Consider the following 14,433-nt stretch of genomic DNA (forward strand, 5'->3'; position numbering starts at 1 on the left):
TTTAAAAAAAAATACTATTCTAAAAAGTGGAAATTTCATTGGGTGTCAAAATTTGGCTTTGCATTATAAAAAATGACACCTTTTAAATTTTATATCAAAAAGACATTTTTGACCCTCTAGATTATTCAAATACCTTATATATTAATTTTCAAGCAAAGGCCTGTAGATTATGAATTTGCACAACAGGCCTCCGTCTTCAACACCCAAATCTGCTGCTGAATTTTTTTATTTTTTTTCCTTTTACAATGTGGCGAAGGCCACCGACGACGTCCAGCACCTGCTGCTGCAATACATCAGTGGCCCTCGCCGCTACAATTCAACCGTTGCCGCCGTCGCCTTTGCCCTCTTTTTATTTTTTTTTTTTGGGCCCAAAATTTATAATCGTTTAAAATCAAAAACAGATTTTTAAAATTTAAAATAAGGATAAGTTGGATTTTTAAAAATTATATTATCTAATAATGGAGGCTAAATGAGAGCTTAGTTGAAATATTCTTTTTGAATCCGTAGTTCGTGGACTCATGTGTTCCATGAAGATGGTGCATACGTGGATGTTTTATGGCCTAGACATTACTAATTTAAAGCATTAGGATAACAATAGCATTTTGTGGTTATGAGTCAATTTCAATAGAAGGTCAATTTTCCAAATAATTACGGTTGACTTTGACCAGCCTACTCCTACTTTATTAATTGCTCGTCTTTGAACAGATTTCCTACGTTCCAATTGTAATTCTTTCATCCTTTCATGCACGTTTCATCTCTTCCATTTGATTTATTGATTGAAAAAATGACCGTTATTTTAACTTACTCGTATCTTAAGAAATTTAAAAGCACGTATAAAAAGTATGTGATTTGTGTATTTATAACATGAACAAAACATAGACTTAGTTTTTTATATTATTTTTTTATAGTACTGTTGCTCTACATTTTAATTATGTAGTACAGGGATGGATCCAGGATTGAATCCAAGATCGGACTATAAAATTTCAAACCGGATTATTATATGGAAAAAAAATTTACACATAAAAACTGATTTTTTACCAAAAAAAAAAATTACTTTTAAAAAAAAGTTGTTGGGCTTGGGGGGGGGGGGGGGGGGGGCCCCCCGTGGGGGGGGGGGGGGGGGGGGGGGGGGGGATACCCCAAATCCGTCCCTGATGTAGTAGATTAGTTTTCAGTGAATAAATTCAGGATTTTGCTATTTGTACATAAAAACTATACATAATGGATTACATAATATGATGTGGAGGGAAAAGATTGAATGAAAAAGTTGATTGTATTTTAAACTTGCAAATGATAGAGTGTCATATGGTATTATGTAATTTATTATGTAAATTTTTATGTACATGTAGCAGGATCCATAAATTCATATTCTTGATTACTAAAATGTGAAATATATTGAAAAGTTAACAAACGGAAAACACAACTAAAATAGTTTTTCTTGCCTAATCAAACTCACCTCCTTTCTCACCAAACAAAAGAGGTGAGGCGAACCAAGAAAGGGCGAAGTTCGGGGAAAGGGTGCAATCCAATTAGTTGGGTAACTATGCATGACCGGGTTTGGGGTTTGAGAGAGTCGATGGGTGCTTTATAAATGGCAAGAATTTTATTGATGACTAACATGCTACAAATTTTAAAAAATAGGGTCACTGTCGAAGAATGAATTGAGGATTAACTTGCTATGATTTAAATAGATTGGGGCTAAATGTGTAATTTTTACAATAACACCGATATTATAAAAAAATTTAACCTCTAGAAAGTGAGTAATGGGGTTATCAATTCGTCGTTTAGTTTGACGAATAAAATTATAATATTATTCAAATGCTCCAAATGGACTCATATTCTCGTGCCCTGCTCAAGTCTCAAGTTACCATATAATTAAAGTTATCCAAGTCTCTGTTTGTCTCATATTTTTAAATTTTATTTTTTCTTAAATTTATTTTTAATCACACATTTTCTAAATAAAATAATTTTGTTCATGAATGCATAACTTTTCTCTACTTTTTAATCACATATTATCCAAAAAAAAAAATGAATTTTCACAAAATTTTATTTTCTTAAAAAAAAAAAAAATTACTCAACCAAACCGAGACTAGATCTATTTGCTAAGGGCCAATACCAAATTATGATGATCAGACTCACATGCATAATCAACCGTCATCATTAATGTTCTTCTTTTTAAAGATGTCCTTTTTAATATATAATCATGTCCATTTAATTTATGATTATGGTTATCAGTTATTAAATTAATTTTCATATATAGGTGTTAGATTTTGTCCACAATATGTTGACTTAATTCTCGCTGCGAATGATTTAGTTTAATCATGCTTAAATTAATAATTTTTTCTTCGTACACATTTCACGCTTAAATTAATAAATTGTATAGAAAATTGAACTTGGAATTTAAAATGTTTAGTCTACTTAAAACTAATCAAATATTGATTACAATATGATCAAAATCGGTTCCAATATTGTCAAAATTGACTTCTTCTTCTTTTTCCTCAAATCACGGCTTTATATATCGACTTTAAGGGATTGGACCGGATCACATACAAGAATAAGAGCAAATGTGTTAAGAGTAGAAAGTCGAGAGTGATACAATAGAATGCAAAAAATAGGGACTAGAACACGTGACAAGGAGGTACTGAATAATGTAGGGGAAAAGAGGGTAGGATTTTAATTGAAAAGTGGACGAGAACAAGAACACGACACAACACGATACGATAGGCAAAAAATACAAAAATATAGACCCATGAGTTAAAGGCGCATGAACATTCTTTGAGATGCTTCATTGAAGAAGAATATTTTCACTATTTGAAAAACTAAATAATTTATTTTCGCACTGAACTTGAAACGAATAATTTAATCTGCATTTTAGCAAACAACTTTCTTGCGCTGAACTTAAACTGAAATGAATAATTTATTTATGTCACAAAATTTCCCAGTCAACAAACACCAAATATTTGAGCAGTATATGTCGTTTGACGTGGTTGGGTAAAATATATTTGAAAGATGCTTTCCTACTATTGAAGTAATTGCTATAATAGTTGCACATGCAAGATTCTATTTTATTATTTATTTATTTTTTTGTTGAAAAATTCGTTTGACTGGTTTTCAAATTATTTAAATAATAGTGGATCTAAGAAACTTGTGAATTTTGATTTATTTTATAGTCATGGCAGATAAATAAAGTTTGTCGATCTGTTATTACTATGCCCAGGTTTCATGTTTGTCAGGGTATAGTGCAATTAATTCTATTTATTGGCATCTCTGTATAGGTTGCAACACATTGCTTTTCTTTCTTCTTAAGAGAATGGCCGATTCACGAACTAGGGTATAGAGACATTTGAGTGAATATGTTAATGCTTGTTTAATGAACAAGTTCATTGGAGACCCTCATCCATATTCATATGGATAACTATTCAGTGCAAGTAGATATCTCTTAATGGCGATTATGAAAGAAATCCTTAGACTTGAGATCACCATAAAAAATAGTCACGCTATGATGATATTGGATGTGACAACATTAGGATTGCTAATACAACATTAATTTGTTGTTATGTGAATAACATGAAGATTGATAGATGATCAAGATAGGATTTGGCACTCCTAGATATAAAGGAAATATGTCTTGAAATTCGTAGACGTGAGTATTGATATTGAAATCTTTAACCAATATTGAGTTATGATTTGAAACCTCATTTAAGATTAGAAAAAGAGATTCCAAATACAACTCGGTGAATCAATAGCTCAATATAACGAAAAACATAATTGGTTGAATGAGATTGACACTTCCACATCTCTTGATGAAGTGATCGTATTTGACGCTAATCAAGAATTTTATATTTGTCATAAATGATGACTTATTTGTCACGTAATCAGTCTTGACACATTGCTAATATCAATCTTGGGCATTTTATTGAATAAAGGGAAAATTGCAGCCGAGGTATCAAACATTTCGTTTATTAGCAGATTTTGTCCAAACCTTTAGTTTGTGCCACCGGAGATACCAAACTTTTAAAAAATGTGTGGGGCCAGTCCAAAATGACGATTTCCATCTGTTTGATAGCCAAAACCATCAGTTGACCCCTTTAATGATAATTTCAAGAATTTTCCCCAAATAAGTGAAGGGCAATATGGTCATTATACACATTTCCCTCCTCAACATCAAACATGTCAGTTGCAACTTCCTTCCACTCACTATCCACTATGGAACCTGCGAAAACCCACGAAGAAGACGAAACGGACATCAAAGAAGATGAACATCCAGTGGACATTGCCGCCCACATTCGAGGCTTTCTTCTCCAACCTGTGTATGGTAAGTGTCTTCCCCTATTTTTGGTTTACGGTGTGAAGTTGTATGATTATGAAGTTCTCCTGTTCGATTGCGCTAACGTACTGGGAAATTCAAAAAATTTAAGTGATTTGGTGTATTAGAGCGTAATGCTTGTGTACTATCTTTTCTGCACATGTTCGTTGCTCGAACTGAAAAAAGCTAGGGCTTAACTTCATTTTTTCGGTGTTTTTTCAAGGGAAAATTCAAAGTACTTCAGCATACAGCTCCATCATGGTGGAATTTTATTTCAGAAGATGAGAAATTTTGTGTATGAGCATGAAAAAATAAGTTATATATACTATATCGACCTTGATTTCTTCAATAGATTTCTTTTGGACAATGCCATGAAAATGTTAGGATATTTTGATAGAATTAGATATATGTACAAGATGGAGAAGAAAGAATGAGTGAAGGTTCATTTTGGTTGGTTAAAGACTCAGTATTCATGAATTTAGTGAAGTGGCTTGGTGATAATAGGACAGCTGAACTGTATTGCTTGCCTGTAGTTGAGGTTTTGGAGTTGCCTTGGGATGAAACAGAACAGAAGGATGTTCAAGTGTTTGATTGTGAGACTGGTGAGGAGTTGGTGAAAGTTCAAAAGTCTGGTGAAGCATTGAATAAGCAGCAACCATGCTATGTTATTGAGATTTATGACGAATCAGTAGAAGGTGATGACGTGTATGTTTGATGAAGTGGATGACATGGAAGCAGATGAAGAGGAAGTTTATACAGTGCATGGAACAGAGCATGAGTATACAGAGGTTGATTTTATGGGGGCTGAAGTAGACTCACATGAATCAGAAGTGCATGATGCTGAACCAGAGAAACCACATGATGTCGAACCACAGTTGAGGTCTGAACATGAGTTGTATGACACTGAAAGAGGACTGATCCAAACATTCCCATGAGTAGTTTTATGGAGATTGTGAAATAGGACTACATGTATGAGATTTCAAAGCATCAGTTCTCTAGGACAAGATCGAAATGTGCAAAAGTTATTAATGGGATTGTAGCTGAGCAGTACAAAATTTTATGGGATTACGGTGAGGAATTGAAGAGAACAAATACAGGCAGTACAGTGCAAATCGAAGGTTCGGGACATACTTTTAAGAGATTGTACATCTGCATAGGGGCTTGTAAGGAAGGATTTAAGGCTGGGTGTAGGCCAGTTGTTGGGTTAGATGGATGCTTCCTAAAATCTGCAGAAGGTGGACAGTTGTTGGCAGCTATTGGGATCGATGGTGAGAACTATATGTTCCCGTTAGCATGGGCAGTTGTGAATGCAGAGAACAAAACAAACCGGCAATGGTTCATAGAATTGTTGGTTCATGACATAGGAATGCACAACCCTCGAGCTTGGACATTCATTTCCGACAAACAAAAGAGTTTGGTGGATTCCATAAGTCAATACTGTGAAGGAGCGAAGCATAGGTGTTGTGCTAGACATCTTTATAGCAATTTCACCTTGGCACACAAAGGTCTGGCACTTAAGAACCTATTTTGGACTGCAGCAAGGGCAACAACAGTGCCAGAGTGGAAGAGTGTAATGAATGAGTTAATAGACATAAGTGAAGAGGCTTTCAACTGGTTCCTTGAAAAACCTCCTTCCCAATGCACCAGATCCCATTTCGAAGAGCATTCGAGATGTGATATTCTTCTTAATAATTTGTGTGAGGTATTCAATTCTTCCATTGTTGTTGCCAGAGACAGGCCCATCATCTCCATGTTAGAGAAAATTCGGTATCAGCAAATGATAAGGATGAATGCAAAAAGGGAAGCGGCACAGAGGTGAGATCATGCATTTGAGTCAAGAATTGTGAAAATCATTGAGAAGGCTAAGTCTGAGGCAAGATACTTGAAGGCAGACTATGCAGGCAACCATAAATTTGAGATAAGCAGTAGAGACGGTTTGAGGTGGAGCGTTGACTTGACACTACATGCATGTGCTTGCAGAAAATGGCAGCTCACTGGAATACCATGTCCCCATGCAATATTAGGCATGCTTTCAAGTGATATTGGCATATATGAGTACATCGACACATGGTATAGCAAGGAGACATACCTGAAATGTTACTTCCCAGTGATCCACCCGATGTCAGGGCCTGAATTATGGCCAGAATTGGGAAAACATCCTCTCAATCAACCTCAGAAGAGAAAACGGGCTGGCAGACCCTAAAAATTGATGAAGAGGTCACAGGCAGAGCCACTTGCAAGCGTTAAGATGGGAAGGACTGGCATGAAGATGACATGTAAACGCTGTGGAGAGTCTGGACATAATAAAAGAAGCTGTAAGGAGGCACTGCCTCGTAAAGATAGTTCACAGCAACAGTCTCAACCAACCACACAAGAAGATACACATACCAGATCAACGAAGGGGAAGAGAAAAGTACATTCAACGCAAACCTCCAAGTCACAGACAAAGAAGTCCAAGCATAGAGGATCGCAATCTTGAACATCATGTGGTTTCTCTTGTACAGTCACCTTTTTGGAAAAATGCAGTGATTTTTTTGTAAATTGAACTGGAAATATGTGCTTCCAATACTGTGTATTTTGTAGATGTAACTGGAATTTTTGATGAAATTGTTCAATGTGATGATAATGTTGATGTCGAATATCTTACATTATGTTTCTGCTGTTTGTCGTTGGTTTCTGAAATTGTATTCGTAAGATCTGATGTGCAGGCGATTATGAAATATATGAGAATGATTGATACTTCCTATAAAAGTATTATCAAACATTTGATACTTTTACTGCAATGTTTTTAAAGGTTTGGTACTCTGTCTGAAACCATTAGAAAATGTTTGGTACTGATTCTGCGAATCGTTATAAGGTTTGGTACTATGCTACACCTTCTTCAGATAAGTTTGTTACATAGAGGCCAGAAAAATATCGTTAAATTTCAAGTCAAAAGGTACAACACAATTTTTCATTTTTTACATATGAATTTCACAATATCTAGCACATGGCTCCATTTCGAAACCCTAAGCTCAAATTTCTGGAACAAAAAACTAAAATCCTACAATCTGACCCTACATACCTAGGAACAAACCCATTTTGCAAACACTCCACACACAAAGTCGAAGAGCCAGATCTTCCACACATTTGGTCTTCTTGCTTGAAGGGTGTCGATTTCAGCTTCCATTTCCCTCCTAGCTCGTAATAGATCAGGAATCAGTTCCTTCGATCTCTCACACATCGGAGGGTCACACCACATAAAGAAGGTGCATCCACCCACATCTTGGCTTCGAGGACATGTGAGAAATCTTCTTCCCGGGTTCGAGTTCGTCCACGAGGTCTTCATCTACACTGGGGAACCACATCTGCATACATTCCCCTCCATGTGCATGCTGATTTTTTTGACTACCTGTGAGAGAGAATGTAGGTAATATATAGTGATAAAGAAATAGAGGGAAATAAACAGTGAAGTATATAATATAAGGGAAATGTGTGTAATGACCATGTTGCCTTTCACTTATTTGAGGAAAATTCTTGAAATTATCATTAAAGGGGTCAACTGACGGTTTTGACGGTCAAACAGATGGAAACCGTCATTTTGGACTGGCCCCACACATTTTTTAAAGGTTTGATATCTCCGGTGACACAAACTAAAGGTTTGGGCAAAATCTGCTAATAAACGAAAGGTTTGGTACCTCTGCTGCAATTTTTCCTTGAATAAATTAATTGTTCATATTAATAGTCTTTGTGCTCGGGATTCTAATGAACCCTACACAAGTGGTATATTAGGCGAACTATGGACTGAAATTTAAAAATAAAAATAAAAATAAAAAAATTGTTTAATACACTTTCCTTTTAATTTTTTGATTACCCCAAACAAACCCTTACTCATCGCTGCCACATTTATTATCGTCTCTCCATCAACTGCCACCGATGGTGCCATTAGACGCTACCGAATGTTTAAAAAATATACTCTATTTTATTATTTACTAAAATTCTCCAATTTTTCCTTAAAAGGACTTGTGAAATAAAAGTATGTCATATTTATGAAAATTAATCATAGATACAATGTACTTTATCCAACAATACTTGAGCCAAGAAGCTGAAAACTATGGTGTCAATCTCATTAATTGTTTTCCGGTACAAATCAATGACGGAATTTTTTTTCGGGACAACACGTGACAATTTTTCATTGGAAATTGGAAAAAAGCAACACAAAAACACCCAATCACAGAGTGCCAAATCAGCCTATTTTTTTCTATCCCTGATTCAGTAGCATTTTTCAATCTCTTTTCCTTTCAAGCATAAAATAGATTAGGGAAAAGCCATTCAAACAGGGAATGGCTCCAGGATTTGAGCATCAGACTCCCCACCAATAAGGAGGCTCCCTGTCCCAAACCATGGAGAAATTCCCTGTCAATCCAACAAGCTTGAATAGATTATTGTATTGAGGTCTTCTCTTTATTTAACCCTTGTTTGAGCCCTATTTTGGAGGAAAAAATGAATTTTTGAAAATTGTATCAATAGGAACAATTCAACATTAAGGTTGAAATCTAAATAGAATCATCCACATTATAGTTTTTATTGTAGGAATTTTTGTCTTCCAACTTTTTTCGTGTAGATTATGTTAGATACAGAATAATTTAACTATTGTGGTAGATCAAGATATGAAATAATGGAATTATCTCTTAGGCTGCTGTTAGGGATAGACATTTTAACTGGAATTAAACTTTTTGAATCGAAATCGGAGGTTCCAGTCCAATTTTAGAAAAACAGAAATTCGAATTGAGAATTGAGAACCAACGAGGTCGTGATGGTTTTTGATTCTTGGACAAAATCGTGGATATCAAACTCTCAAATCGAGTTTTTCTTATTGTAAGTTTTTTTTCTTTATAAATTGATTCACCATAACCTAATGACACAATTCGACAAATAGCACGTTTGCAAGGTGTAAATTTGTTAGCCTAACTAGTAAGTATTTTAATCAATGAGATTCACTTGATGCATAATTGAATCATATCACTCTCATTTATAGCAACTTCTATCCACACTTTAAGCATTGTCCACCCCACGAATTTTTCTTGTGGTACCACACGCAGAGCCATGGACAGATACTCTCTGATTTACACAGTTCAAAATTTATGTGATGTTCAACTCAATCATTTGATTATGATGAAGAATTAAAAATATTCCTGAATATCCTTAAAATACATCCATAATCACCACAGATAATCTGGTGCAACAAATTAATGTTAACTAACAATTCCTTTGAAACGACTTCACCTTGTTACTTATGTTGGTATTCTGTGATTCAGGTTTCTCGTCTGTTGATTTCAATTCTGGATTGAAATGCCTCAAATTTAGGCTACCAAAAATTGTTGCCTGGTTTGGAATCTTTCCTTTTCCTTTTCCCCTTTCCCCCTTTGTTTTTTTTTTTGCCTTTTTTTTTTCGTTTTTAAGTTTTTGAATGCATTCCAAAATTTTGAGCAATATGGTTGTTGTAACTAGGATTTACAATGGATTGAGTCAAGTCGACTTGATCATTAAACATCTGAGTTCTAGGGCTTCAACCCTTAAACACTCGAGATTAACCACTCACTAGTTGACTTGTTTTCTAAACAAATGAAAAAAAAAAAGTTAAAAATAAAATAATAATAATAATAATAATAATTCAATAAAGTGCCAAAAAAGGAGTTCGTATACAAGCCCAAACTGACTAGCCTAGGGTCCATGAGCCCACTCGGCTTGTGGAAAAAAAGGAGTTTGGCTCGATTCATCACTCGTCTTAAAATGAACAGTTCGCAAGCTCGGCCTATTTGTCGCTAACAAACATGACATAAATTGCAATATAACATCCCTTAATTATCGGCCCAGTTTCATTACTACCAATATTCCCTTTTCTTTTTGTTTTCAATTTTTTAATTTTTTTTTTCAGGTTTCATTTTCAACCTTATGTACTAATCCCATTTGAGGACATTGCATTCACCCATCTCCAAACTTTCCGTTTCAAAAATCAAAATTTAAGTTTATTCTTTCAAAAATCAGATATATTCTACTCCCCCACCCAACTTCATACCACTCCACTTATTATTTGTTCAATTTTTCACTCAATTCATAAATCCACAATCCAACAACTTTTAATCTTAACCCACTGTCCGCCACTACCAGCACTTTTACCATTGCCACCTAAAATCTAAAAATACATATGTTCATATCGCTATAATCCTCACTCCTCCTTTGTTGCCCTCCCTCTATTCGATGGAATCCAAAACTCGGACAAGTTTTGTCCATTCCTCCCTGATATCGAAACGATTGTTTCAACCTTGTGAAAAAAAACTTGTTGATCTCCTCCTCGACACCTAAGTATCTATCTTTGATCTTGTAGAAGAAACCCCTCGATGAAAATGGCAGGATTTGTAGATGAGGGTGCCATCTTTCATTTTCTTATGTTGTTAATCTTTTTGGTGGTTATGCATAGAAGTATGATGGTGGTGGATTAGAGGTGAGTGTGGAGCGTGGATTTAGGGACTTTTTTTTTTTTTTTTTCTTTTTTTTTTTTTTTTTTTTTTTTTTGTAAATTTACATATTTTTTGACGAGCCCACAGCTCGTGAGATTGAGCCCCCTACAAATGACGAGCCGGAGCAGCCCACGAGCCGCTAGGCCCATTTTACATCCCTACGTGGATTTGAGGTGGTGGTGGTTGTGTATTTAAGGTATATGTGGTGGTGGCGACAGTGGAGGATTTGATGGGGAAGCGCCGATTTGAATGGTGATGGTTAGAGTTTTATGGCTTGGGGGTGATGAAATGAGATCAAGAGTGATTGTGACTAGTGAATTAGATAATTTGTGACATAAAATTGTGTGATTCGTGACTAAATATGTAATTATAATCTATAAAATTTGTCTTTGTGACCATGAACTTGTATGACTTGTGATTAGTATATGATTGTGATCAGAGGCTGATCTAGGCACGGGCTGGTCTGTACTATAGCTCATGCCAGCCTCAACTCATGTCCATTTGTTATCTTTGTTATTATTATTTATTTTTGGTTAGCCCATCTCAAATTCAATAATAGCCCATGTTCAAATTAACGATAATTCAAGCCCCCCAAAAAAATAATAATAAATACATAAAACACAGCATAAACCCCTAACTTTGGCCCTGTTTGAGCTCCATTAAAAGGTGAAGAATGCATTTTAAAATAGTAGATTGATGGAGAATTTTTGGTTAAAAAATAAGGAAATATTATGAATTTTCGTGTAATATTATTTTATTAAAGAATGTATAGTTGAAAAGAAGAGAGAGAGAAATGTATTTTGAGAAAAAATGAAAATCGAACAAGGGTTTAGATACGCAAAGCATTTCAGGGAAATTGGTATTTCGTCCCAATTCCAGTGCAAAACATATTACAGAAGGATAAATATGCCATCAGTCTTCCCACGTTTGTTGACAAAGTTCATCTTGTTGTTTCTGGAGTTTGAAGTTACTCCTTCGAAAATAAACCGACAGAATCACTTAAATGTAAGAAATGATCAATAGGATCCAAAATATAATTCGAGCCCACCGACTTCACGATATTTTCTTAAAACGAATTTGCTGCCTTCAAAGGTGTTAAAGGCGTCCAGCAATCGTTTTCTAGGAAAGAACGAATTTTCGTCTCCTACGAAAGCAGTACTGCAATTTGCAGGAGTTCCAACGAACTCAACGAAGTGTATATTACTTCGAGACAATATCAGAACGAGAGAGAGGGGAATGAGATTCAAAGCACAGAAAATTTGCAATGAAAATGGTGTGAATTTTCTGGTAGAGAAGCAGACTATTTATAGACTTGTTCGTGACCATTCGAACAGTCATCACCTTTCAGACAAGTCTCAAAAATCCGAACAGACATGTTGTTCTTAAAAGTCATGTCTGTTAAGTCGGTTAACAGTCGGCTGTTTGGTCGGTAAACAGTCGATTGTTTAGTCGGTAAACAGACGACTGTTAAAAGAAAATAAAACACCCCGGAATAATAAGCCAAAATTTAAATTTCATAATGTACCCAAGAATTTGATTATTTACAATTTGGTCCAAAATTTTGTCCAAAAAGTTAATATAGTGCAAAGGTCCACCCGCACCCGGACACATGCTCGTGTCGTGCCGAGCTGGCCGGTCAGACAGACGGCGACGGCGGCGCGCGCGTGTGGGTTTATGACCGAACCCAATAGGATATAGGTCTTCCCCCTTCCAAAGACTATTGGTACCCCTTAGGGCCCAAACCCAATTCCAAACTTCCACCTTATAAACCACACCAAAGTTTCCTAACTTTTCTATGTAGGATAAGTGTTTAGAAAATCAAATTCTTCCATAATACTTAGTTTGTGTGAGTTACTTTAACACTTAATATTTCATTCAATTTTAAATGGATTTCAATAAATAAATATATCACGTTAATCATCTCGCGGAGTAGAACGTGAATATGCTAGGTCCCGTATTAATTAAAGGTGGGTCCCATTAAAAGTTGGGCTCAAAGTTGATCCATTTTATAACCATTTTTTCCAACAAATCTCACTGCTTGATTTGTTTAGTAAAATATGGGCTCTAATGATTATGCATTTGATATGAAAAAATCCACTGTATTCACTTAATCTAGTCCTGTTGTGATTTTTTTAGTTGGATTTCACTTTTTGCTAGTTTTGAATTCTAAAATGTAAAAATCTGGACTTGTATATTTTTCTATATATCATATCTCACTAATCACTCCAATTTTCCTAGCAGAACAGATTAGGGTAATACATATAGTTTTTAAAGAAGAAACAGTGAGAATTTAATTTTAATCATTTCAAACAAATCCCACTTTACTAAAGTTTGATGGGCTTTCCTTAAAATTTCAGAACCAAGCCTTTTCTACTAGGATTTGAAGGGATTTACGTCCTACATCATGTCAATAATTATCAATCTCTTTAGCAGAAGCCCAGGTTAGCATTAAAAATTTCCAATTTTTTTTTATATTTGTGCTGTTACACATTCTTCACATATATGTTTTGCATCGATTTTCTTAAGTTTCAGTCTCCTTATCGAAAATTCTAGATTTGTCCTAATTTTGATCATAAATTGCGTGTTATTGTGATCGTGACCTGTTTAATTAAATTATATATCACAAAATTTGATCAGTGGTTACAAAATGTGATCACCTAATTTTTGAAAATTTTCACTAATATTTTATTTTTGAAATATTTGTTGTTATATATTTTTGAGAAAATCACCAACAACCCTACAATTAAAGATTAGTTTTAATAAATAAGGGGTTTAAGTTTAAAATTCAAATTTCAAATGATAAATAAATTTATTGTAATTAATAAAAAATTAATTAAATCTAACAATTTCATTTTCAAACCCTATCATTTTTCCTCTCTCTCTCTCTCTCTCTCTCTCTCTCTATATATATATATATATATATATAGACACACACACACACACACACACACACCCACCTAGCCACCCGTCCCATGCCTCACCCTTTCTCTATCGCCATCTTCACTCCTCCAGCAGTCCCTCCGATGATAAACCTCATTCTTCCACCACTCTTCCTTCTCTCTTTATCCACCCACCCACCTCACCTTCACCCATTTCTAGCATTACCGGTTGCGACGAATCTTCCCGTTTGGTCAGTGTTGCAGCAACACTCGTTGCTTTTCGCAACGCAGCAATGGCAAGAAGCTTTGCTGCCACCGACTTTACCATAAGCTGTAAGTATTATGCCCTAAGTCCAATCAACTTTGGACATAAATATTTTTATATAATTAATACAATTAAATGACAGATCTATTATTTAATTAATAGACAATTAAATAAATAATAGAGTCCGTAGATTCAAATATTTATAATTTGTTAATCACAAGGAGTTGTGATTGTGAGATACAAATTACATCTGATTGAATCTTAAATCATCCGTGGTCGTAAGTAATAACGAGATACGGATATCATTATTACAGATAGACCATCACGTGTGGCATTTCTTACTTGTGAAGTAAGCAGCTGATCTCACAAGTTAAAGTATGGTGACACTTAAATGAACACGTGGATGTTTTGTAATAGAACAAAACATTGGAGACCCGTCGAGAGATTTCACATGGATAACTATCTGAGTGTCAGTGGTTAATC

At 35.0% G+C, this 14,433-nt stretch overlaps 1 protein-coding gene across 1 annotated transcript; it reads left to right on the forward strand.

Annotated features, from left to right (window-relative positions):
- The first annotated feature begins 5,273 nt into the window (after nucleotides 1–5,273).
- LOC111400626 lies at nucleotides 5,274–6,509 on the forward strand. Its single transcript, XM_023028025.1, has 2 exons — nucleotides 5,274–6,008; nucleotides 6,168–6,509. The coding sequence occupies exons 1-2, from the start codon at nucleotides 5,274–5,276 to the stop codon at nucleotides 6,507–6,509; spliced, it is 1,077 nt and encodes a 358-aa protein (XP_022883793.1).
- The last annotated feature ends 7,924 nt before the right edge of the window (nucleotides 6,510–14,433 follow it).

The sequence above is a fragment of the Olea europaea genome, chromosome 10 (genome assembly GCF_002742605.1).
Source record: "Olea europaea var. sylvestris chromosome 10, O_europaea_v1, whole genome shotgun sequence".
Lineage (NCBI taxonomy): Eukaryota > Viridiplantae > Streptophyta > Magnoliopsida > Lamiales > Oleaceae > Olea > Olea europaea.